This window comes from Erythrolamprus reginae, chromosome 2 (assembly GCF_031021105.1).
Source record: "Erythrolamprus reginae isolate rEryReg1 chromosome 2, rEryReg1.hap1, whole genome shotgun sequence".
Taxonomy (NCBI): domain Eukaryota; kingdom Metazoa; phylum Chordata; class Lepidosauria; order Squamata; family Dipsadidae; genus Erythrolamprus; species Erythrolamprus reginae.
This window is the reverse complement of record NC_091951.1, coordinates 284,972,951-284,998,446: the sequence shown is the minus strand read 5'-3', so window position 1 is coordinate 284,998,446 and position 25,496 is coordinate 284,972,951. Positions and strand designations below refer to the sequence as shown.

At 38.4% G+C, this 25,496-nt stretch overlaps 1 protein-coding gene across 2 annotated transcripts in view; it reads right to left on the bottom strand.

Moving 5' to 3' along the window:
• LOC139162441 (kelch domain-containing protein 3-like) overlaps positions 1-25,496 on the bottom strand; it is an 88,447-nt gene that overhangs the window by 10,960 nt on the left and 51,991 nt on the right. For both annotated transcript variants that reach the window (XM_070742807.1, XM_070742808.1), the window contains 7 exons: positions 24,810-24,891; positions 17,183-17,268; positions 14,990-15,074; positions 12,107-12,155; positions 10,532-10,622; positions 4,271-4,371; positions 1,201-1,285 (listed from right to left, as the gene is read on the bottom strand). In XM_070742807.1, the coding sequence (XP_070598908.1) occupies positions 1,201-1,285; positions 4,271-4,371; positions 10,532-10,622; positions 12,107-12,155; positions 14,990-15,074; positions 17,183-17,268; positions 24,810-24,891 (579 nt within the window). The remainder of the gene's footprint in view (positions 1-1,200; positions 1,286-4,270; positions 4,372-10,531; positions 10,623-12,106; positions 12,156-14,989; positions 15,075-17,182; positions 17,269-24,809; positions 24,892-25,496) is intronic.

Below are 25,496 nucleotides of genomic sequence, written 5' to 3'. Positions count from 1 at the left end.
GGAAAACCCAAATGTTTTTATAAACAGAAAAACAGAAACAGCTCCCTTTTTAAATGTCAAAGGGATTTTCTGGTACACACAAGGCACAGGTTAAATGCAGTCCAATTGCTCACCCAATAACTGGGAAATTGGGTGCAATTCTAAAGTCCAGAGAGTCCACACACACAATCCTGAAGAGCAAAAACCATGATTATGATGAAACAATGAATCAGATAAACCGCCATGATGCTAAAACACAAGGCTGCACTTTTATCTGTAGCACTAATTACAGCAGCCCCACCCAACCACAGGTGGCCTCATTTTCTCTTGTAATAATCCTTCAGTTGTTGTCTCCTATGCATCACTCTATGCATGTGTGGATGTGTCATTAATTCTTGTTCAGAATCCAGGGATGATACAGATGACTGATCTCCTCCGGGGCTGTCTTCCAAACTCCCCTCTTCCCTGTCACTCATGCTTCCTTGGTCAGAGGAGACTTCGTTGGCAGATTCTACTGGGAGCAAAACAGGCCTGCGGCATGTGGATGTCTCCCCCACCTCCACCTCCACATTCCTTGGGGCAGGAGTTGGGCCAGACCTAACCACAACACTCCCGGAGAGTATGGGCATGGAAAGGCAAAAGGGGGTGCTTCGCCCAAGCTGGATTAATTCAGCTTCAGCCAAACCAAGGAGTCACGACGGTGAAGAAAAGGCGCCAACTACAAAGTGAGTGAGCAAGAAGAGAGGGGAGCCCTTCTGCATGGGAAGGAAGAGGAAGCAGGTAGAAGCAGCAGCAACCGCCTTTTGGTCAAGGGAGCTGGAGGTTCCCTCCTCATGCCCGCCTGGGTTTCTCTCTCTGGTGCAGTGGATGGGACGCAGCCTCACATCAGGTGTATGGGAGGCACGTGCTCCTCCTTGCCGCTTCAGAGTCTCTCTTTTTTTTTTAAGCCTTAAAGTTTTGGATTTTTTTGATTCCCCTCACCTCACCTTCTTCCTTCGGTAGCGACTGTCCTCCTCTTCTTCCTCCTCCTCCTCCCACCCAAATTCCGAGCTTTTATTTCTTTCCTAATGGGTTTGCATGCATTATTTGCTTTTACATTGATTCCTATGGGAAAAATTGCTTCTACTTAAGAACCTGGTCAAGGAACGAATTAAGTTCTTAAGTAGAGGTAACACTGTAACACTAAACTAATACTAACTAATGATACTAATAATGTCCTACCTTCTGCTGGTTTTTCAGGTTTTTGTCATGCCGATCCTTTTCATGACGAAAAGCCTTGGTTGCCTGAGCTAGTTCAGCTTTTATCCTGCAATGATACATCCACGAAAATAAGAATTGAGCTTTATTTTAAAAATCAAGCAAGCAATGCAAACAACTAAATGTACAGAACAGATATTTAGAAATAGCCATATACACCCATTAATACACATACAGTACTGCAATTGAGAGAAATACCATGAAGATATATTATATTGCTGTAGTTTTATGTTGATTAAACTCAGACACATATATGTCTCATATTTTAATATTATTTTGCTGGGGTGGAAATCTTTACCAGCAAGAACATCAGAATATAACCTGTAGATAGCTAAGAAGCGAATCGATCAGGGATATTGTTTTGACTTTTTTCCCACCTATCTAACTAAAATAGAAAATAACTTCAAAATATGATCTCAATTGGGAAATAAACTGCTTCTACAGTGTTCCCTTGATTTCCGCGGGGGATGCATTCTGAGACCGCCCGCGAAAGTCGAATTTCCACAAAGTAGAGATGCGGAAGTAAATACACCATTTTTGGCTATGGACAGTATCACAGGCCATCCTTAACTCTTTAAACCCCTAAATTTCCATCTCCCATTCCCTTAACAACCATTTACTCACCATTATTACTGGTACTCACCATTGAATAAGGCACTTAGTGATCCTGATATTTATAAACATAATTATTTATTAACAATATTTTTTTTTGGTTATTTATTTGCAAAAATTATTAGTTTGGCGATGAAGTATGATGTCATCGGATGGGAAAAACCATGGTATAGGAAAAAAACAGCGAAGTATTTTTTAATTAATATTTTTTGAAAAACCGTGGTATAGGCTATTCGCGAAGTTTGAACCTGTGAAAATCGAGGGAACACTGTATACTGTTGTCAGGAAAAGAACATGAGAAGTTGAGAACGATTGAAAGACAATTTTATTTTGGCTAGTGTTGCCTATTTCCAATTGGATTTAGGAGGCAGGGATCAAGAAGGTAACCAAGTCCATACAATTAAAGGCCTGTTCCTTGTTACTCTATTTTCGCCACACACATAAAAAGGGAAGGGCATTTGACTGTGCAGCTAACAGAATAACAAAGTAACAGAATTGGAAGGGACCTTGCTCAGGCAAGCGACCCTACACCAGGGGTAGGTTCTAACCTACATCGCTGCTGGTTTGCTTCCTCCCGCGCTGTGTAGCTACACCTCATAGGCAGTGAAGGGTTGTACTTAACTTTTCATATTGGATCCGTCCTGGAGGCCGGTGTAGGCGGCGGCAGGCACACACACTCCCATGCGAGATTTTGCTTCTGCGCATGCGTGGAAGCTAAGAAATCGGCAAAAATCACCAATATCTCACACGAGGATGCTTGCGCACATGGGGTTTCAGCGATTTTCTCTGATTTCTTTGCTTCTGAGCATGTGCAGAAGCAAAGAAAGGCTGAAAATCACTGAAATCTCGCAGGTGCAAGTGTCCTCGGCTGAGATTTTGGTGATTTCTTTGCTTCCACTCAAGTTTCATGTGGGGTTGTGCGGGGGCATGCAGATGCTCACGCATCACCATTTCTGCTACCGGAACGGCAATCCCGGGCGTATCGGGGGCAGCTCGCCTGTGCTAGTGGAGACACACACACTTTGCACATGCTGAAAAAGCGAATTTTTTTTTTTTTAAAGCCAAAAATAAGATCGCAATGCATGCACAGGGCTAGAAACTCAGCTTCTGCACATGCGCAGAAGAGGGGGAAAAAAACACCTGGAAACCCCGCTCCCCCCAAAAGATGGCCCTGTCCACACAGACTGGTACTGAAAGAACCGGTTCTGTGATGTCACCGTGATGCCATCAGTAGTTTGCTACCAGTTCCTGTGAACCAGTCGGAGCTAGTCCAAATCCACCTCTGCCCTATACCGTTTCAGACAAATGGCTATCTATTCTCTTCAAAGCTGAGATACTTCTTTTATATTATGACACTGTCTCCACCCTCATAAGTTTAGTTCACCTTTATTTTTTATTGTAAATAAATAATGAAATTGTATATATATAGTGTTCCCTCGATTTTCGCGGGTTCGAACTTTGCGAAAAGTCTATACCACGGTTTTTCAAAAATATTAATTAAAAAATACTTTGCGGGGTTTTCCCCTATACCACGGTTTTTCCTGCCCGATGATGTCATATGTCATTGCCAAACTTTCATCTGCCTTTAATAAATATTATTTTAAATAAACTTTAATAAATAAACATGATCTAAATGGTTGCTAAGGGAATGGAAAATTGCACTTTAGGGGTTTAAAGTGTTAAGGGAAGGCTTGTGATACTGTTCATAGACAAAAATAGTGTATTTACTTCCGCATCTCTACTTCGCGGAAATTCGACTTTTGCGGGCAAAAATCGAGGGAACACTGTAGGGCCTGAGTCCAAAGAAGCCTCCTCCTCTTGTGGAGAATTTTCCTCTGTTCAACTAGGGGAACTGATGATTTTTCTCTTTTGTTTTGTTTCTGTACAAGCAGGGGGTGGGCTGCTGCCCGGACAGGGGGAAATGCAGTGGGGTAGCGAAAATGGAGCTCCACCCCAGAGCACCCAATTTGCACTGTGGGCATCCTGCATAAGCCACACCCACAGTGTGGTAGTAAAAATTTTGGTAGCCCTTCACTGTGTACAAGTCTAATCCTCCATATAAAAAAAATATGACAACAACAATCATTATTATTATTTTTAGATTACTTTTTAATATTAGATTTGTTACATTGTTTTTTATTGTTGTTAGCCGCCCTGAGTCTTCGGAGAGGAGTGGCATACAAATCTAAATAAACTAAACTAAACTAAACTATTATGTTATGCTTTGTACTTTATTCTGATTTTGATTCAAATGATTCAGATGAAGATGAAACTATTACATTTGCAGACAGTTTATAGTGTATTCTGAAACAATAACTACTACGCTTATGATTTTTTTTTTTTGCAAGGTAAACCTAACTTTCCGATTTTTGAGGAAATGATTTTACTCTGACTAAACTGCAGAATAAAAATAAATACTTACATGTTAAGTTTTTGAAATTCAGAGTCCAATAATCCGAAAGCCTTTGTAATCATTTTTATTGCCTGGTTACATATAGAATGGAAATCCTGGAGTTCTTCTACCTATATGGAAAAGTATGAATTAACAGTGCTTCAACTTCCATCCAAGACAAATTGTGGGTAATAATTAATTAATATTGCTAAATTATCATGTCTGGAGTTAATGACGAAACACTCACCTTCAGAACTTCAGTTCCAGATTCAATTGTAACTATCATCATCATCATCATCATCATCCTAATCTTATCTTCACTGCCATCATCAGGCCAAATAGTAAAAAAATGCTATGAAAAAAGTTTGTCAAATTTTTAAAAGATGCTTGATAGTATCTTTTAAAAATTTGACAAACTTTTTTCATAGCATTTTTTTACTATTTGGCCTGATGATGGCAGTGAAGATAAGATTAGGAGGATGATGATGATGATGATGATGATGATGATGATGATAGTTACAATTGAATCTGGAACTAAAGTTCTGAAGGTGAGTGTTTCGTCATTAACTCCAGACATGATAATTTAGCAATTGTACTGAGACAGTGAGTGCATCTTACTTTTGTATCTGATTCTCAAACAGTATGATGCAGCTTGGAGTAGGAGTTGATGAAATACTTGACATTTATTCAGTTAATAAAATTAATAATAGACATAATGAAATGTAATTACTCTATTCTGTTACAGCATAATGCCTGCTATTTAGCAGCATTTTCTCAACAGTCAGGGCTAATTAATTCATTTGCCAAGGAGTATATCATGACAACAAATATTTAATTGCTAGTTTAATAGCTAACTACAGAGTAATTAATCTGTTAAGTAAAGATGATACCGAGGTAATCTGGGAAATCTTTATAAGCAAATGATTTAAAGAACATTGAAATGGGTCCCTCCTGCAAACATTTTATTCTGAAATGACTTGCAATATTTTCAGGCAGCTTCCGTGGGAGACCATGTATGTAGGTCAAATGCTAGATAGGCAGAAAGAAATACATAAAACAGACCTTGCACAAGCTGTTCAAGTGCAGCTGCATTCAAAAGAATTCACAATATTTAACGATTATTTAACATTATATTTGTTTATTAACCTTCACAATGACCATTGGGTACGTAGACAACATTCATCCCACCCAACCAGTGCTTGGACCTCTTTTATAGGATGTACACAAGAAAAACCAGCACAGTCTAATGAAAGTTCCTTTATACAATCCTTGGATTTGTTTACCTGGTTTTTTTTTAAAAAAAATCTGCATATTCCTTTTCATCTAAACTAATGACATTATTGAGAATAAAGTAAAGTTTTTGAACTAAATTAACCTTTTGAGCAGGGGTGAAATCCAGCAGGTTCTGACAGATTCTGTAGAACTGCTGGCAGAAATTTTGAGTAGTTCAGACAGGGGTGAGTTCTAACTTACCTCGCTGTTAGTTCGCTTCATCCCACATTGCATAGCTGTGCCTTGTTGGGGTGCATGCAAAATGCATGCATGCATGCACAGTGGCAACAAAAATCTAATAATAATAATAATTTAAAAAGCTGAAAACAAGATGGCAACTGCATGCGCAGTGCCAGAAACCTGGCTTCTACGCATGTGCAAAAGAAAATTATTTTTTTTTTTTTAAGTGTTCTGTCGGGCTCTCTGGTAGAATCCTCCCAAAAATTCACAGGTACAAAATTCAGACGCACACACGTTTGAAAATTCAAAACAACATTCTTTATAACGAAAATTCAAATAAACTTAGCACTCTTTGTATAGCAAAGAGCACTTGTCTCCAAACAAATTGGTAATTTGTACAAGTCCCTTATCAGTTCTGTGATACTTAGCTTGCAGCTGTGAGGCAATTCACAGTCCTTCTAAAGTGGCAAGCAGAATTATTATTGTCTCCGAAGCTTGGGAAAGGGGTCAGCCTGACCTCAGTCTGGCAGAACGAAACCAAGATAAGGGAAGGGGGGTATTGAAGTGTCAGCAGAAAGTTATAAATGGGTCTTAAATCTGCTTAAGCAAGATGATTGCAACAAACAGGATGTCTGGCTGTATGCATATGATGTATACCGATATCTGTTAATTTCCCAATTTCCCCAAATTTCCTGCTATTGTATGACCATATATGGGACAATATGTTATGCTGAGATGTTGTATTTTAGAATAAGTATATAAGGAAGTCTTTGTAATTTGTTCGAGGTTCAGGCCGTTTACTTTGTAGTTTGTGCTTTGAACCTGTGCAATAAACTTTCCTTTGCTGGAAGAGCTGGCTTATGTCTCATCAATTCTACAACACTTCTTCTTTCACAAAGTGAAACACACTTTGCTCTGCTTTAGTTTCAAAGCGGGGGGAAATCAACACACCAAGGTCGAAGTCAGCAAGACAGGCACGAAACACAACAATCAGATAATCCTCCACAATGGCCAAACCCACACGCTGCTATTTATAGCAGCCTCACTAATTACCACAGCCCCACCCAACCACAGGTGGCCTCATTTTCTTTGATAATAATCTCTCAGTTGTTGCTGCCTATGCATCGCTCTCCATATGCGTGGCTGTATCATTAACTCTTGTTCCGAATCCAAGGAGGACATAGATAATTGGTCTCCTTCTGAGCTGTCTGCCACACTCTCCTCTCCCTGTCACTCATGTCTTCTTGGTCAGAGGAGCCTTCATCAGCAGATTCCACCAGGAGCAAAACAGGCCTGAGGCATGTGGATGTCTCCCCCACATCCACAGTCCTTGGGGCAGGAGCTGGGCCAGAGCTAACCACAACAAAAAGAGGGCACCAACCATGGACTGGCACTGGCCAAATTGGTTCCGTGACATCATTGTGACATCTCCAGCAGTTTGCTACCAGTTTGGTTGAACTGTTCTGAATCAGGAGGAACCCACCTCTGAGTTTGGAGAACTGGTAAATACCACCTCTGGATGACCACAGAGTGGGGTGGGAATGGAGATTTTGCAGTATCCTTCCCCTGCCATGCCCACCAAGCCACGCCACAGCTACCAAGCCACACCCACAAAACCAGTAGTGGGGAAAAAAAAGGATTTCACCACTACTTTACAGGCCATATCCACTGTAGTGGTGTGGGCAGGGCAAAGCAGAGGAAAGACATATTCCCCAATATAGGAGTAAATGGGGGGGAAACGCTACTGCAACGCTCTCTACATGGGGCTACCTTTGAAAAGTGTTCGGAAACTTCAGATCCTGCAGAACGCAGCCGCGAGAGCCATCATGGGGCTTCCAAGATTTGCCCACGTTTCTTTAACACTCCGTGGCTTGCATTGGCTGCCGATCAGTTTCCGGTCACAATTCAAAGTGTTGGTCATGACCTTTAAAGCCCTACATGGCATTGGACCAGATTACCTCCAGAACCGCCTGCTACTGCACGAATCCCAGCGGCCGATAAGGTCCCACAGAGTTGGCCTTCTCCGGGTCCCATCGACTAAACAATGTCATTTGGCGGGCCCCAGGGGAAGAGCCTTCTCTGTGGCGGCCCCGGCCCTCTGGAATCAACTCCCCCCGGAGATTAGAACTGCCCCCACCCTCCCTGTCTTTCGTAAACTACTCAAGACTCACTTATACCACCAGGCATGGGGGAGTTCAGATATTCCTTCCCCCTAGGCCATTACAATTTATGCATGGTATGTTTGTGTGTATGTTTGGTTTTATAATAAGGGTTTTTAGGTGTTTTAATATTGGATTGTTACATGCTGTTTTTATCATTGTTGTTAGCCACCCCGAGTCTACGGAGAGGGGCAGCATACAAATCAAATCAAATCAAATCAAATCAAATCAAATAAATAAATAAATAAATAAATAAATAAATAAATAAATAAATAAATAAATAAATAAATAAATAAATAAATAAATAAATAAATAAATAAATAAATAAATAAATAAATAAATAAATAAATAAATAAATAAATATAGGAAGGAAAAGAGTGTTGCAGGAACTACCATTTCTAATGATGGGTTTCTTGTAAATTTAAGTATTGCTTTGTAAGCAAAGGTTGTGTGAATGTAATACACTATTCAATGTGTTTGAACAGTGACCAGAAGGTGTATAATACACCAACGGGTAATGTACAAATCTAGCTATCCAAGGAGATCCTAGGCAGATAACCTATATTTTTCAGCTGAGAAAGGTTCCAGAAACCTTTTGCCCTCAATGAAATGAGCAAATGATCAACATTTTGTTTTGCTGTTTGCATTGATTGAGAGTTATGGAAAATATACGGGTTGTACCTAGAAGTGTCTCTTTTCCTAGAGAAAGACACAAAACTGTTTTTCAGGCAGAAAATTCAATTCTTTCCTTTACCATGATGGCAGATTTAAGATTGCCATATGTCAGGGGTCTCCAAACTTGGCAATTTAAGACTTGTGGACTTCAATTCCCAAAATTCCTCAGCCAGCATTGGCGGCAGAGGTTATAGGAGTTGAAGTCCACAGATCTTAAAATTGACATGTTTGGAGACTCCTGATATGTCTATGCTACTTCTTCTCTCTTCTCTACCTTTTCCATCTCATCAGGAATATGCTAGAACTGATAACTTGCCTTTCCATAGTGATTCGTGTTAGAATAGTTACTAACCTCAACGGTTACTAACCTCAACTACTAGCAGTTGTAACCACAACAAGTGTTCATCTTTCCCAAGTTTTATTTATTTATTTATTTAAATTTTGTTTAAAATTTATTTATTAAATTAATAAAAAAGGGGGGATCTGAACAGAAAAAGGGGAGGGTACAGAATCAACAAGGTGTAGGAGAATAGTAAAATTGTTGCATAGTAATTCATAATAATTTATATCTCAATATTCTATTTCTTAAACTATATACATATAAGTTGTCCTTGTCATTACCGTATATATCTTGTGTTCAATTTATAATTCATAACATTTAAATTCAAGTGCATATATATATATATTAGTTAGTGAAAAGTGATTTATCAGAAAAGGAGACCAGAAAATGAGAGTATAATTAAGGAAAGAGGATATTTTAATAATCAACTGAAATAATAAGAGAAAATTGAGATTTAAGTAAGGAATAGTGGTAAATCTGTGTGTGACGCAGATATTTTTAGGTGATACGACATGGTATAGTAATAAAATAAGTGGTGTATATGTAAGGTATAATAAATGTATTCTTATGTAAAAGAGTATAAAAGTTGTTTTAGGCGTTGATAAATAGTTGTATTAAAATGTTATGGTGAGAGTAAAAATTTCTATTTGGTTTAAAGACGAATAAAGAGAGATATGATATAAAATCGTTCTCAAATTGAATTTCATATTAGTCGGTTTTGGAATTGTTTTATCTTTCCCAAGTTTTAAAAGCAGTCAGGAAAAAAAAAGAATTAAAGTAAGGAAAGACAAGTTTGGGTATGGATCATATGACTCATGAGTGAGGCAGAGACTGCAGTGATAGGATAAAATACTCATGCAGACTGCCCCCTTTCCCTTTTATATGATACATTTTCCACTCTCTCAATGCTTCATAAAATAGAAATGTGACAGACAGATTAATCAAAAAGGAACTTTGACGGTATTTGTCCTTGCAGTTATTTAAGATATACTGTGTAGATGGGTCTTGGAAATTGGAAAACTAACAAACAACAAATATAATCTTTCCCATTTTTGTTTCAAAAGCAAAAATCGGTCTGGAGTGGCAAAAGCACCATGAGGTCAATGGTGTCAATAACTTGTCACTTGAATTAGATTATCTTTCTATATCCCAGAATTGAGTAACTATGGAAGAATTGTTGAAGCGGACGTAATGTTAGCTCACTGTATGTAAAGCAAATGTTTCCACACAGGAAATCTTAGCTTTAAACTTGACCTTGCTACCCAATTCTACAAAAATTCCCAACAGGCAGTGTTAGCAATATCGATCTAGGAGGTGAATCAATAGTCCGAAACTAACAGTAGACAAGAACCTATGTTCTTCTGCATGTACTGTGCAAAGGGGGGAAAAGTCCTTAGCAAAAAGGAATTTCTTGTAGCAAAAAACCTTGGAAGCCAATAAACGAGAAATTCTGGATAGATGTATATATTTTGCTCGGTTTATAGTATTCAGATACACCCAAGGAATATGTTTGGAGCATAAAATGTAACGTGCCACTTTGTAAGAAGTCGACTAACAGATGAACAATTTTATTTTTGTTTTTTGTTTTAAAAAACATCTTTTGTCCAGTAACTACCTTGTTCTAATAAAACTTATGCTCTAGCAAAACTGAAGTAAATTACTTACAGCAGCTGAAGATGGTGGCGAAACTGATTCAGGCAGCAAAGAATATTCTGTCAATTCATATTTCACCTTAGGAATTTTGGTGGATGTGAAACTATATGTCAAACACAGCATATTAAAAGCTAGTAAGTTAAATTTACATGAGTCACTGTAAGAATGATTTGTTTCACATACTGTACATACAAACATACATACATACATACATATACATACATATACATATATCTATCTATATCTACATATCTACACACAATTGTACTAAAAATGTGAGTTCCAGATATAGTTACAGATGAAGAAGCGATAAACATCATGAGCTCCGAAACGTTTAAAAAAATTATTTAAAACTACGAAACTTTCATCAACCCTTGCTGACTTCGTCAGAGTGTAAAATCCCCATTGAAGAGATGCTTGCTTTTATGTAATGCTGATCAATTTGGTCATTGTATGCATAATAGGATCACACCCTTTCTTCCCTCCTATAATTAACTTTGTTGTTTCTGCTTTAGTCATTCTGATAGATGCAATTTCTGTTGCCTCTTTCCCTATTGTGTATCTCACATCCCAGGGAGAGAAAGAGGCAATACACAATGGGGAAAGAGGTTTAATTTTTTAAACGTTCCAGAGATTGTGATATCTATTGCTTATCCATCCATCCATCCATCCATCCATCCATCCATCCATCCATCCATCCATCCATCCATCCATCCATCCATCCATCTATCTAATCTATAAAAAAGAAAAAATATCTATTTTCTATCATCTTACCCTATCTATCTATCTATCTATCTATCTATCTATCTATCTATCTATCTATCTATCTATCTATCTATCTATCTATCTATCTATCTATCTATCTATCTATCTACCTACCTACCTACCTACCTACCTACCTACCTATCTAATCTATAAAAAAGAAAAAATATCTATTTTCTATCATCTTACCCTATCTATCTATCTATCTATCTATCTATCTATCTATCTATCTATCTATCTATCTATCTATCTATCTATCTATCTATCTACCTATCTAATCTGTAAAAAAGAAAAAAATATCTATTTTCTATCATCTCTGTCTGTCTGTCTGTCTGTCTGTCTGTCTGTCTGTCTCTACCTACCCACCCACCCATCCATCCATCTAATCAATGTTGGGTTTTGGAAATGTAATGGCTTGAAGGAATAAGTGAATAGAACATGTGCTATCTGTATACAGATAAAGTCTCCTTTGAATTGCACTTGATGGTGATTGATGTATGTAAGTAATTTCCTTGGCAACAAATTGTAAATGTAAATTGTAAACATTGTCTTTTTCCGAAATTTTTTTTTTTGGGGGGGGGGGGTTCTCCAATGTAGTCTGCAAATTTCCTGGTAGTTTCCTACTTAAGTGCTAAACAGATACAAATTGCTTAGCTTTTCAGAATAAGCCAGTGCTACTGCAGAGAATTACATCCTAAAGCAGTGAGATAGAAGAAGCCTGTTAAGAATAAATTCAAAGTATTTATTGTTAGCAGACTGCAGGGATTTTCTGGATGCCGCTTAGCTGTAGGAGACAAAAACAGGATGCCAGGGAAAAAGAAATACCTGCTGCTTATTCCTTGAATTCCCAGTTCTGAAAAAATCTCTTTCATAACTAGAATTAAAAAAAAACAAAGATCAGAAACATAGGTTTAGCTCATGAATAGGATTTAGCTAAGACAGAAATTAATAAGGTCTGTTTGATATTTTAGGCTATAAGATATTCCATCTGTCCATCCATCACCCTGGGGGGGGGAATTATTGACCCCCTCAGAGAGGGTCCGCAACTTGGGCGTCCTCCTCGATCCACAGCTCACATTAGAGAAACGTCTTTCAGCTGTGGCGAGGGGGGCGTTTGCCCAGGTTCGCCTGGTGCACCAGTTGCGGCCCTCTTTGGACCGGGACTCATTGCTCACAGTCACTCATGCCCTCATCACCTCGAGGCTCTACTACTGCGCATGCACAGAAGCAAAATTGCCTGAGAGACATGTGTATAGGCCCGAATGAAGAGGATACATGTGCAACATACTGCTTTGCAGGTATCTGCAACTCGTCGCTGGTGGATATCATACATATACACACACATAAGCTATATTAAATAGCTTAAATATGATTAGATTCATTTGGATGCTGTGTTTCAAACAAAACACTTGTCCTTTCAATAGGTTCTGACTATCACAAAATGGAAAATATGATAGTTGCATGTAACCACTCTCAAGCAAGTGCTTTTAGGAAAAGATGCTTATCGGGCAAGTTGTTTAATGCAGTTTTACAAACAGGACTCACGAACCAGATACAATAGAGAATGGTGAGAATGAGTTCCTAACTGCTAAAGCCTAACCTCACGGTCTAAACTGTCTTCTGTTAGAAAGTACATTCTGAGTAAGACTTGCCTTTATGCATCAAGGAAGAACTCAAATGAGTGTAAGTTATTTGCATGTGTGTGTGTATGTGTGTATTTACAATATACAGTGGTACCTTTACCTAAGAACGCCTCTACTTACAAATTTTTCTAGATAAGAACTGGGTGTTCAAGATTTTTTTGCCTCTTCTCAAGAACCATTTTCCACTTACAAACCCAAGCCTCCGAAACTGTAACCAGAAAAGGCAGGGAGAAGTCTCTGTGGGGCCTCTTTAGGAATCTCCTCGGAGGAAACAGGGCCAGAAAAGATGGGGACAAGCCTCTATAGGGCCTCTCTAGGAATCTCCCGGGAGGAAACAGGGCTGGAAAAGGCAGGGAGAAGCCTCCGTGGGGCCTCTCTAGGAATATCCTGGGAGGAAACAGGGCCGGAAAAGACAGGGAGAAGCCTCCGTGGCGCCTCTCTAGGAATCTCGTGGGATGAAACAGGGCCTCCACCCTCCCTGTGATTTCCCCAATCGCACACATTATTTGCATTTACATTGATTACTATGGGAAAAATTGCTTCTTCTTACAAACTTTCTACTTAAGAACCTGATCATGGAATGAATTAAGTAGAGGTACCTCTGTATAATGTTAAAAATATATAATGTTAACATTACAATTTTTGCTAATTTAGTATGAAATATCTTTCAATATTCTTAGTACAATAAAATGGGTAACTTTTTGAGCTTCTATTTTATAAAATTCCATTGACTAAATGATCAAAGACTATAATAGTTTTTAAAACTCATCTCTACTATTAATCATAAAGCACTTTTCCTGGTCAAAATGCATTTCTAAAATTACTATATTCATTACACTTCAGCAAAGATCTTTTAGGACCTTTTTCTGTAATAATTTATTATTATTCATTTACAGAGAAGCAAAGAGTTGCCCAATAAATAGTAATTTGTGCCCCTCTATCTCTCTGGTACTAAAGATATTAAAGACAATGCTATTAATACATGAACAAATTATTGTGAGAAATGTCTATAAAACTAAAGCTGAAGAAGCTTCTTGAATGAGAAGCAAAGTCAATTTAATTTAATTTAATTTAATTTAATTTAATTTAATTTAATTTAATTTAATTTAATTTAATTTAATTTAATTTAATTTAATTTAATTTAATTTAATTTAATTTAATTTAATTTAATTTAATTTAATTTAATTTAATTTAATTTAATTTAATTTAATTTAATTTAATTTAATTTAATTTAATTTAATTTAATTTAATTTAATTTAATTTAATTTAATTTAATTTAACTTAACTTAACTTAACTTAACTTAACTTAACTTAACTTAACTTAACTTAACTTAACTTAACTTAACTTAACTTAACTTAATTTAATTTAATTTAATAATTTAATTTTCATCATTAAAGATAATGACACATATTTGGATCAGTGGTGAGTTGTAAAATATTTTGCCATTGGTTCATGCGCACACTTGCATGCATGTGCAAAACTTCTGTGCATGTGCCAAAGCATACCGGGTGGGTAGGTGGAGCCTTCCACCGCCACCGTTACTGGTTCTAAGAACAAGTCCAAACCAGGAGCAACTCACTGCTGATTTAGGTGATACTAAAACATAAATTAAAATTCTTGTCTCATAGACAATTTACTTCTGCAACAACTCTTATTTAAGGATGGCAGTAATACTGTATATACATTTAAAAATATGAACAGAAAATTGACTTAATTTCTTAGATTGATTTATAAATAATTGACAGATAAAATGTTTGATAGATTTTACGAAGAATGTGACAATGGCAGTCTTGTTTTGAATATCTTTGATGGCAATTTTAGAGGCTAAATCAATAATTTGTGTGTAATAATAACTGAAATAAAATACAAAGATAAATACAGATAGTTTTGCAGAAATCTGGAATAAGTGTCATTTCATCTCTAAATCAGGGGTCTCCAAACAGCATCTGCTGCCTGAGAATTTCTGGGTGTTGAAGTCCACTAATCTTAAAGTTGCCAAGTTTGGAGATCCCTGTTCTAAACAATAGTAACTGCAATTAATTAGTATAATTTAAATAAACTTACAAAGTTGTCTCTCTGAAGGATTTATCAGTTTCATTCCCATGAGGTCATTGAATTCTTTCCCATTAATTCCACCGAAAATAAAGAGCTACCAATGCAAACATGAAAGAATCTTAATTAAATAGTTCCTTTAAAATGCACTAAAAGGCAATGAACAGAAATCACATATAGAGAAATATTTATATCATAGCTTTTCTTTTTAAAAAAGATTTGGAACACTCTTTTCCTAACATACATTTTTTAGAGATTGTGTATCTACGGAACAAACTGTGCCGTTTCCATTTTTTAAACTCAGAAATGGGACGGAGGGAGGATCCATGCCCTGAAATGAAAGTGGGCAGGTCAATTTTGCAGTCATTGGTCAAATATTTTTCTTTGGGTGTACCATTCAAGATGGCCCTTTAATAGACATTCAGACATTGGTAGAGATCACAGCCTCACTCTGGAGAATTATGAAAGCAGATCATGTTCGTTTTGTTTTTTGGTTCCAAAGCAAAATTTGTCCTATATATATTCTTATTTTCAACAAATTTTAGTGTACATGATGTGATTTTATTTAAAACTTCCTTCCTTATGATAAGACACAAGAAAACAGAGGCTCATTCAGAGAGGCTCTGTGAAAAGTATTTTAATCTTAATTTCTAAATTAACTTCAGGCTAGAAAATCAGAATAGACCAAGTTTGTATTGGATTATATTTTTTTACATGTTTAGACTGTCCTTCAGTTTGACTTACAAAAAATTAAAATCCAATCTGAAAACATAAATCTAAAAATACATTTGTACAAACAGTCACAATTTTTCTAATTAGTAAACATTAAACAACAGCAAGAATAAAAATCAGTTAAACATGTTTATTGCACAGATGAAAACTGCCAAACTATTAAGATATTTATAAGAGCAAGTCTTTGAAAATGCCCTAATCACTCCTACAATTTTTAAAAGCTTAGTATATTGTGACTTATTGGTTTAGGAACCCTAGTGGTGCAGTAGTTAGAATGCATAATTGCAGGCAAACTCTACTACAGCCTGGAGTTCGATCCTAATGGGGCTCGAGGGTGATTCAGCCTTCTATCCTCCCAAAGTTGGTAAAATGCTTTTGCTATTATGTTACTACTCTTTAAAAATAAGAGTTTCACAGCCCATTTTTTTCTCTAAAAGGGGGCGTTTGCCCAGGTTCGCCTGGTGCACCAGTTGCGGCCCTATTTGGACCGGGGGTCACTGTTCACAGTCACTCATGCCCTCATCACCTTGAGGTTCGACTACTGTAATGCTCTCTACATGGGGCTACCTTTGAAAAGTGTTCGGAAACTTCAGATCGTGCAGAATGCAGCTGCGAGAGCAATCATGGGCTTCCCAAGATATGCCCATGTTACACCAACACTCCGCAGTCTGCATTGGTTGCCGATCAATTTCCGGGCACAATTCAAAGTGTTGGTTATGACCTATAAAGCCCTTCATGGCATCGGACCAGAATACCTCCGGGACCGCCTTCTGCCGCACGAATCCCAGTGACCGGTTAGGTCCCACAGAATTGGCCTTCTCCGGGTCCCAACAACTAAACAATGTCGTTTGGCGGGACCCAGGAGAAGAGCCTTCTCTGTGGCAGCCCCGACCCTCTGAAACCAGCTCCCCCCAGAGATTAGAACTGCCCCCACCCTCCTTGCCTTTCGTAAAGTTCTTAAGACCCATCTCTGCCGTCAGGCATGGAGGAACTGACACATATCCCCCGGCCTATACAGTTTATACATGGAATGTTTGTGTGTTTGTTTGTTTTTAATAATGGGGTTTTTAGTGTTTCTAATTAATAATAATAATAATAATAATAATAATAATAATAATAAGTATATTGTGACTTATTGGTTTAGGAACCCTAGTGGTGCAGTAGTTAGAATGCATAATTGCAGGCAAACTCTGCCTACAGCCTGGAGTTCGATCCTAATGGGGCTCGAGGGTGATTCAGCCTTCCATCCTCCCAAAGTTGGTAAAATGCTTTTGCTATTATGTTGCTACTCTTTAAAAATAAGAGTTTCACAGCCCATTTTTTTCTCTAAAAGCCATGTTGTTTAAGAATGCGGAGTTTTAAATTCAACACTGTATGGGAAGCACAAATCAAAGTAGACTGTGGGAGATACTGGAGTGGGACAAGTTCAAAGAGACCAAGGATGGCACTTACTTTAAAATTATTTTCACTTACTTGATTATGCAGAATAAATGCAACATGATTCCATCTGCAGACTGGAGGGATCCCTATGTAAAGTGGCTTCTTCCACTTCATCCGAGCTATATGACATATCATAAATATTTTAAATATTAATAGTAGTAATGCAACTTCATTGGCAAGACTGTATAAAATGTTTTGTAACAGATTACATAGTTACGGTCAATATTCTAAATGTGAAAAATTACTAAATATGCAACGGTTTTTATATAATAGCAAGATATATTACAGAAAGAACTCTAATTTCAAAAGCTCTGAAAAAGCTATATAAAAACACAAATCTAATTATTCCACTGACTAGTAAGAACAAAGGCAAATAAAAATGCACACCCTTTTAAAGAGATTGTTTTCCATGTTTTATAGAAGCTTATTAATTAATTCAACATTGCTAAAAGCAATCCACTATCTCAAATCAAAGATATAATGCAACAATATTGGAGTCTGAGAGGTTAATGTGAAACAAGAAGAAAAAGAAAAAGGAGTGAAGAACAGATAATGCAATCAAATGACAGAAGATCAGTACAATGAATTTGAAATCAATGCATGTTATCTTTCAGTTGTCATTTCTTTCAAAATGCTGTATCTAAGCTAATCAACAGGAATTACTAAATGGAATGTACTTATGATTGCGTAGACATAATTGTCTTCCTGTTGTATTTAATCCAAACCTAACTGAACTTGAAGATGGGTTGCCAGGTTTATAAGTCTCACAGTGTGGGGCAGAGATGTCTAACCTTGGCAACTTTAAGACTTGTGGACTTCAATTCTCAGAATTCCCTAGCCAGCCAAAATTGGGCATCCTTGGTGCAGGCAGGGAAGGGACAGATTCAGGGGTGGGCTACCAATTTTAGTCCTACTGGAACATGCCGAGAGTGTGCCCCTGTGTGTGTCCAGTGCGCCCATGGCATGTGCCCATGCTCTGCATGTGATTCGGCTTTTGCGTGTGTGCAGAAGCCAAATCTCGAGCGAAGATGTCGTTCATGCATGATTTCTGGGTTTTTTGCTTCTGTGCATGTGTGGAAGCAAACCCCCCCCCCAGAAATTGGAGACAAGAGCTGCCGGCAAAATAAAGTAAGAGCCACCCTGCCGCACCGTCCCCAAGCCCGCTGCTCCCCATTTGTCTGCCGCACCACCAGCCACCACCATGCCCCACACTCCCTGCACCGGCATGAATGATGGGCGCTGCCAGCTCCCATCCGCCTGCCGTGCTGCCTGCTGCCGCCAAGCCGCCCCCTGCTCCCTGCACTGGCATGAGTGATTGGAGCTGCCAGTTCCAGCCACCCACTGTGTTGCCAGCCACCCCCTGATGCCACCCCCACCCCCTGATGCTGCCATGAGCGGTCTGCCCACTCCACCGCACCACGTCTCTTACCTTCAATCTCCTGTTCGATGGGCCATGGCGCAGGGAGCAGGCAGGGCAGCCCCGAGCTCTCTGCTCTCCCATGTGCACTGAGAGATGCCTGCGGCACGAAATAGCAGAGAGCAGGCCACATGGCTGGAGATCAGGCGGGTGGCTGTTGCTTGCTGGCCCCAGCTACTGCTCTAGGTGTCCCTGTGAGATTTGGCTGCTGCGCATGTGCAGCAGCCAAAATCTTGCATTGACGTCCTTGCGGCAGTGAGATTTGGGTAAAAATTGCCATTTCTGGTAATTTTTACCAGAATCATGCTGGCTGCACATGCATGGCGAATTCATGCCTAGTGGCAACGGAGCGGATCTACTCACTCCATTGCTGCTGCTAGAAGGTGCTCCTGCCATTCTGGGTAGTAGCCCACCCCTGGGCAGATTCCTCTTACCTACCGCTACCGGTGCACTGCATGTGCAGCTTGAATCTTCTTGCATGTATGTCTGTGTTCCCAGCATGATTTTGCTTTTGTACATGTGCAGGAAGCAAAAACATGCCAAAATCATGCGCATGCACATGAGATTTCAGCAATCACTGAAATCTCACATGCACGAGCGTCCCCTCACAAGATTTGGTTTCTGCATATGCGCCGAAGCAAAAAATATGGGAAATTAAAGAAAAAACATTGAGGCGCCCAAAGGACTGGCACCAGAACATTTGTGCTCAAATTGCTCAATCTTGCATCCGCTACAGGTGTGCAGTCACCTACTGTACCAGTAGCAACTCATTTCTGGTGAAGGGTTATTCCATGGATTCATGATTTCCATTGCCTGTACTTGAACTTTTTTCCAGAAGTGGTATTCAGCAGGTTCTGATCAGTTCTGGAGGACCAGGGTGGCGCAGCAGGTAGAGTGCTGTACTGCAGGCCACTGAAGCTGACTGTAGATCTGCAGGTCAGCGGTTCAGATCTCATCACCGGCTCAAGGTTGACTCAGCCTTCCATCCTTATGAGGTGGTTAAAATGAGGACCCGGATTGTGGAGGCAATACGAAGGCTCTGTTAAAAAGTACTATTGCTAACATGTTGTAAGCCGCCCTGAGTCTAAGGAGAAGGGCGGCATAAAAATCAAATAAATAAATAAATAAACTGGTAGTGGAAATTTTGAGAAGTTCAGGGAACCGGTAAATACTCTGACTGGTCCCACCCTCATATATTCTCTGCCTCCCAAGCCCCAGCTGATTGGGAAGAAAAGGGGATTTTGCAGTAACCTTCTCCTGGAGTGGTGAGGGAGTGGAGATTTTACAGTATCCTTCCCCTGCCATGACAACCAAGCCATGCTCACAGAACCGGTAGTAAAAAATTTTGAATTCCACCATTGCTTTTCCCCTTTTTATTTTGTGAACCTCTTCTATATCAAGAATGTCTAAAATTCACACTAAATTGGAGCCAGACCTTTTCTACTGACGTTTTGCTTTCATTTTAAGTTCTTATTGTGCTGCTTTCATTGTTTCCTTTTAAAAGAAAATGTTATTAAAAGTTTTGAGCAGATCGGTAAAGGTAGGAGAAACTAAAAGAAAAAAGAGTAGAAATGCAAGAAAGGAAAAAGAAAAGAATACAACCCTCTTTTTCCTCCACAATAGAGTGACTTTTAACCCCTTTCATTATAAGTATAAACAATTCCATCAACTCTTCACCTCCTCTTCCCTAACTGATATTGAATTCTTCATCCCACAACCCATCACTTAGCAATATAAATCAAATAAGTAATGTCCTCCTTAGTCTAGTTATCAGCAAATAGAGCTCTAGAATTTTAGCATTAGTTAACATATATACGTATAACTCAACAGTACACATTTCAACTCCTATCTCTGAAATAAAATCCTATTTAGAAGGCATGAAATGGTCCCATCCAAATTTTTACTTGACCAAAGGTCCATTTTTCCTTTACAAATGCAATCTCCACTACATAAAATTTTTTCCATTCCATCTCTCTCTCTCTCTCCACCTCACGACCGCATTCCAAATAGTAACTCATTCTATTAAAATATTTATTCTGTACCTCCTCTTTAATCTATAAACACATTAACATTTTACAAATTTAAAGTAATCCCGGGTTCCTAATATAAACAAGAGACTGACATTTAATATAAGAAAGAGAAATACTTTCTCCTTTAAAAAGACAAGTTCCCCAAACTTCCTTACTCCGAAGAATAATAATAAGCAATTGAATGCAAAGTCAGTTTAAGTATTGTAAGGTTAAGCCTGCATAAAGTAACTACAGGTGAAAAGACTTTTACACCATTTTAAATGTTAATAAATGTACACGCGTGGCATTTTTTCCAAGTAAGGCATCAATACATCCAAAAAGAGACACCTAGAATAACAACATATCACATTTTATCCCTGATCAAACAGGCTTTGCAGTCCTTCCTTCCCCTGTACAGAACAATCTTTCTCTGTAATCCCTTGAAATGATTGTTGATCCTTGTTACAAATTTCTTACAAATTTCTTTAGCACTTTAAACAAAGTGCTCTTTTATGACTCCAACAACAAGAAATATAATTTCTTCTCTGTGATTTTGAGTTCATTTTTAATTTATAAAACTGCACTCAGTTATATCTGGTGGCAAATTCACCTTTTATGCTGCATATCTTGTTTTTTTTTAACATCCTCTGGGAAGGGATTCTTTTCAAAAAGACACCACATAGCTGACATTAATTGAATTAAATTTGTGACACAGGCTCTGATACAATTCCTCAAAGATATCCCTGAATGCCATTTTAAATTCTTTGTCTTGTTATGTCTACAATATAAAAATCAACGTATCCTTCTCACAACATACCTTTATTCCAGTGGTGGGTTTCAATTTTTTTTTACTGCTGGTTCCGAGGCTGTGGCTTGGTGGATATGGTGTGGCTTGGTGGGTGTGGCTTGGTTGGCGTGGCAGCCAGGGAAAGAATACTGCAAAATCCCCATTTCCTCCCGATTAGCTGGGAGTTGGGAGGCAGAGAATAGATGGGGATGGGGCCAGTCAGAGGTGGTATTTACTGGTTCTACGAACTACTCAAAACTTATGCTACTGGTTCTCCAGAACTGATTAGAACCTCCTGAAACCCACCTTTGCTTTACTTCTATAAAATATATATTAAGAGTCAAACTCCTTTTGAAGTTTTCTGAACTTCTAAAACTTTTTGTAGCCAACAGTTTGTCTTGCTTTCTGCTGTTTAACTAAAATTCTTAACTTAACTAAAATATAATATGGATTATAAAAATAAATGTTCAAATTGTTAACTTGAGGATTGAGGGCTCTCCTGTAATATTTCCAGCCTTGTCACTTTGTTACTTTTTTGCGTCAGTGAATAAGCTGTATTTCCAAAAACAGCAAGGGGAAATGCACTAAACTTTTAAAGGCTCAATTTGTGACCTGAGGAATTTGGCAAATACTCTCATCCCAAGAGCACTGCCTTGCTGTTTCTTCATGAGCAAAAGGAACAGCTGTAATGAGAAACAGTTTGGGTAATCTTGCGTCACTTTAGTTTATCCAGAGAGAATAGTACCGTAGGTGCAGATCTACTCATCTAGTCTGATGCTGAAACATCAGTTCCACTTTTCTGTAGAATTATCTCCAATATAGTGTCTTCCCCAAAAGTGTCCACCTACAATTGTTTCTGCATAAAACTTCAAATCTCAACCAACAAAATGCTCCCTTACATATTGGCAAAACAGAAACAGAATATACAAACATGGAGGACACAACCTTGTAGACGACCCCTCACTCTGTTAAGGACCTTGGAGTACTTATATATAATGACCTAAGTGCCAGAGCCCACTGTAACAACATTGCCAAAAGGCACTAAGAGTTGTTAATCTAATCTTGCATAGCTTCTTCTCTGGCAATATTTACACTGCTAACCAGAGCATACAAAATATTTACTAGACCAATTCTCGAATACAGCTCACCTGTCTGGAACCCGTACTGCATATCACACATTAATACAATTGAAAGAGTCCAGAAATATTTCACAAGAAGAGTCTTCCACTCCTTCACTCACTACAGAATACCTTATTCCACCAGACTTGAAATTTTGGGCTTAGATAGCTTAACATTGCTTTTGTTATGATCTAAATGTGGTTCATAAAATCATCTGCCACAATGTCCTACCGGTCAATGAATACTTCAGCTTCAACCGCAACAATTCATGAGTACAGAAAAAATTCAAACTCAATGTAAACCTCTCGAAACTTGATTGCAGAAAATACGACTTCAGCAGCAGAGTGATCAATGCCTGGAATGCACTACCCAACTCTGTGGTTTCTTCCCCAAACCCCCCAAAATTTAACCTTAGACTGTCTACAGTCGATCTCACTGAATTCCTAAGAGGTGCCTACCATCCCTGTCTTACTGTTCAAATTTTCCTTTACCTACTTTGCTTTTGTTTATGTTTATACCAATATCTGCTATTCTGTACATGTTTTGACAAATAAATATAAAAAAATAAGAATAGAGCTGGAAGGGACCTTGGAGATATTCTAGTCCAGCCCCCTACTTGTTGTGGTTCAGCCTGAGGCTGCTCAGGGACCAGCTATGTCTCTGCTGGCTCCATGCCCGGAGGAGGAGGACAGCGAAGAGGAGGGGGCTGAGCAGTCGGACGGGGGAGGGGAAAGTCAGGAATGGGACGAAGGAGAACAGCATGAGAGCCCTGGGGGGGGGGCTCTCCCCAGCCAGTAGCTTGGAGTCATTAGGGGATGAAGCACAAGCCGTCATTGACTTGCGACAGAGACGTTCAGATCAAAGAAAGGAGCAATTAAAGAAGTATTATCAGCACTGAATTAGGAACAGCTGGGCTTGGGTGTGGTCTTCCTTAGCAGGGTTTAAAAGGCAGGCAAGCCCTTGAAGCCATGTGGAGTGTTATCAGTTTGGAGTTGCGTTATCCTGTCTTGTTTCTTGGTGTCTCTGTTCCTGGCTTGTGGCCCAGCAGTTTGGAAGACCCATGGGAGGTATAGGTCTGCTATCTACAGCCTCGTCTTGGCAGCAAGAATCCTGTATTGCCTTCATGGATATATTTGAAGATACAGCGTTTTCCTGTTTGTAAGGACATTTTCTGTTACCTGTGTTTTTCTTGAATTTTATAAACTGCCTTTGCCTTTTACCGTTGTGTCTGGCTTCTCTTTTTGGGTTGGTCTTGGCTTCCGGAGTGGCCCAGACAGAACACTACTCAAGCAGGAAAATCTGTATCATCTCAGACAAGCGACTGCCCAATCTCTTCTTAAAAACTTCCAGTGATGGAGCACCCACGATTTCTGAAGTCAAGCTGCCTAATTGTCTTCACTGTTAGGAAGTTCCTCCTTAACTCCAGGTTGTTTCTCTCTTTGATCAGTTTCCAAGCATTATTTCTTGTCCTGCCTTTTGGTGCTTTGGAGAATAATTTGACCCCCTCTTTTTTGCGGCAGCCCCTCAAATATTGAAATAGTGTGATCATATCACCCCTAGCTCCTCTTTTCTTTAGACTAGCCATACGCAAAACCTGCAGCCCTTCTTCATATGATTTGTCTCCAGGTCATTAATCATCTTAGTTGCTCTTTTCTGAACAGTTTAAAAATTAATTAGTTGGCCAGCTAGATGAAAATGCTTTCCACCACACACTGAAAATCACTGCAAAATTTAAAATAGGTAATAGACTTTCAGGAGTTATAGATTACCTATTTTAAATTTTGCAGTAATTTTCATAATTTCCAAACAGTTTATTTAAAGCTGGAAAGTTATTCTCCAGTACATTTCTAAAGTGATAGGGAATATTCCAAGCTACAAATTGGTAAAAGACAATACAGCCTGTAAATATTTCTTGTGCCTTTATTATATTTTTACTATAGGTGATTGGTTTAAAAGCAAAAATAGCCAATTATATATATACATTTTATTTTGGTGAACAATGAAGAATGAACAGCTGCTAACATTTTTTAAAAGATGAAACATTCAAAACAAAATAATATTCCTCTGAATTTAAGGGGACAATATCAGATTTATTTTGCAGACTGTTTTTGTGGAGGCAGCAGTTTTGATGTTAATAAAGTGTGAACAAAATGTAAAATGTTCAGAGAGAAAATTTTAGTATAAAGGATAACCATTCAGATTTGATGAGCAGAAATTAATATTTGATAGGACCTTAAAGCTTAGTTTTTATTCAAAAATATTTCAAAATAATAACTTCTCAATAAAAATTTCAAACAGAATATTTATTCATTTCTCTCCCCTACTCACCTAAACTTAATTTCATAATATCATTCTTTGAAATGATTTTGCCATCTCTGAACTCAAAAGTTCCTCCAAACAGATAAATGTCCTATAATGGAAGAACAACGGCAGATATTACCATACTAATTTATTTTGCACTCAACATTTTGTTCTTCATTGTTTTTCTTCTTGAGCGAGACCATCATAATGATTTTTTAAAAGATGGGTCCCTCAATTGATCATCAATAGTACATGGAAATATGGCAAACATCTCTAAAAATAAAACTCTTTTCAATCTTGAAAATGTTCAGAAGAAATCCCATTATTATGGGTAATTATTTGTCCATTTTGCTTTGCAAAGGAGTTACCTCCTAATACTTGTTCCTATGTTAATATAAAAGAGTGGTTTTCCTAAATTACATACATATTGCTCAAGGGATACCAAGATTGCTTCCAGTTGTTGATGTCTGGGAGTCTTGTCTTGCCCTGCACACCTTACTGAAGCTCTGGGGATACACGTGGACTTATTATTGCTGGTTGCCTTGGAAATGGCCAATGTCTGCTAATTAGCAATCTGTTTAAAACAAGCTGGATTGGAATGCAGCCAATTCCCCTGCCTATCTCTCCACCTCACATTTCAAAGGACTCCAAATGATAGGTGTGATCTGCTAAACCACAGAGGCTTCCTTTAACTCTCAATAACAGGATTGAATA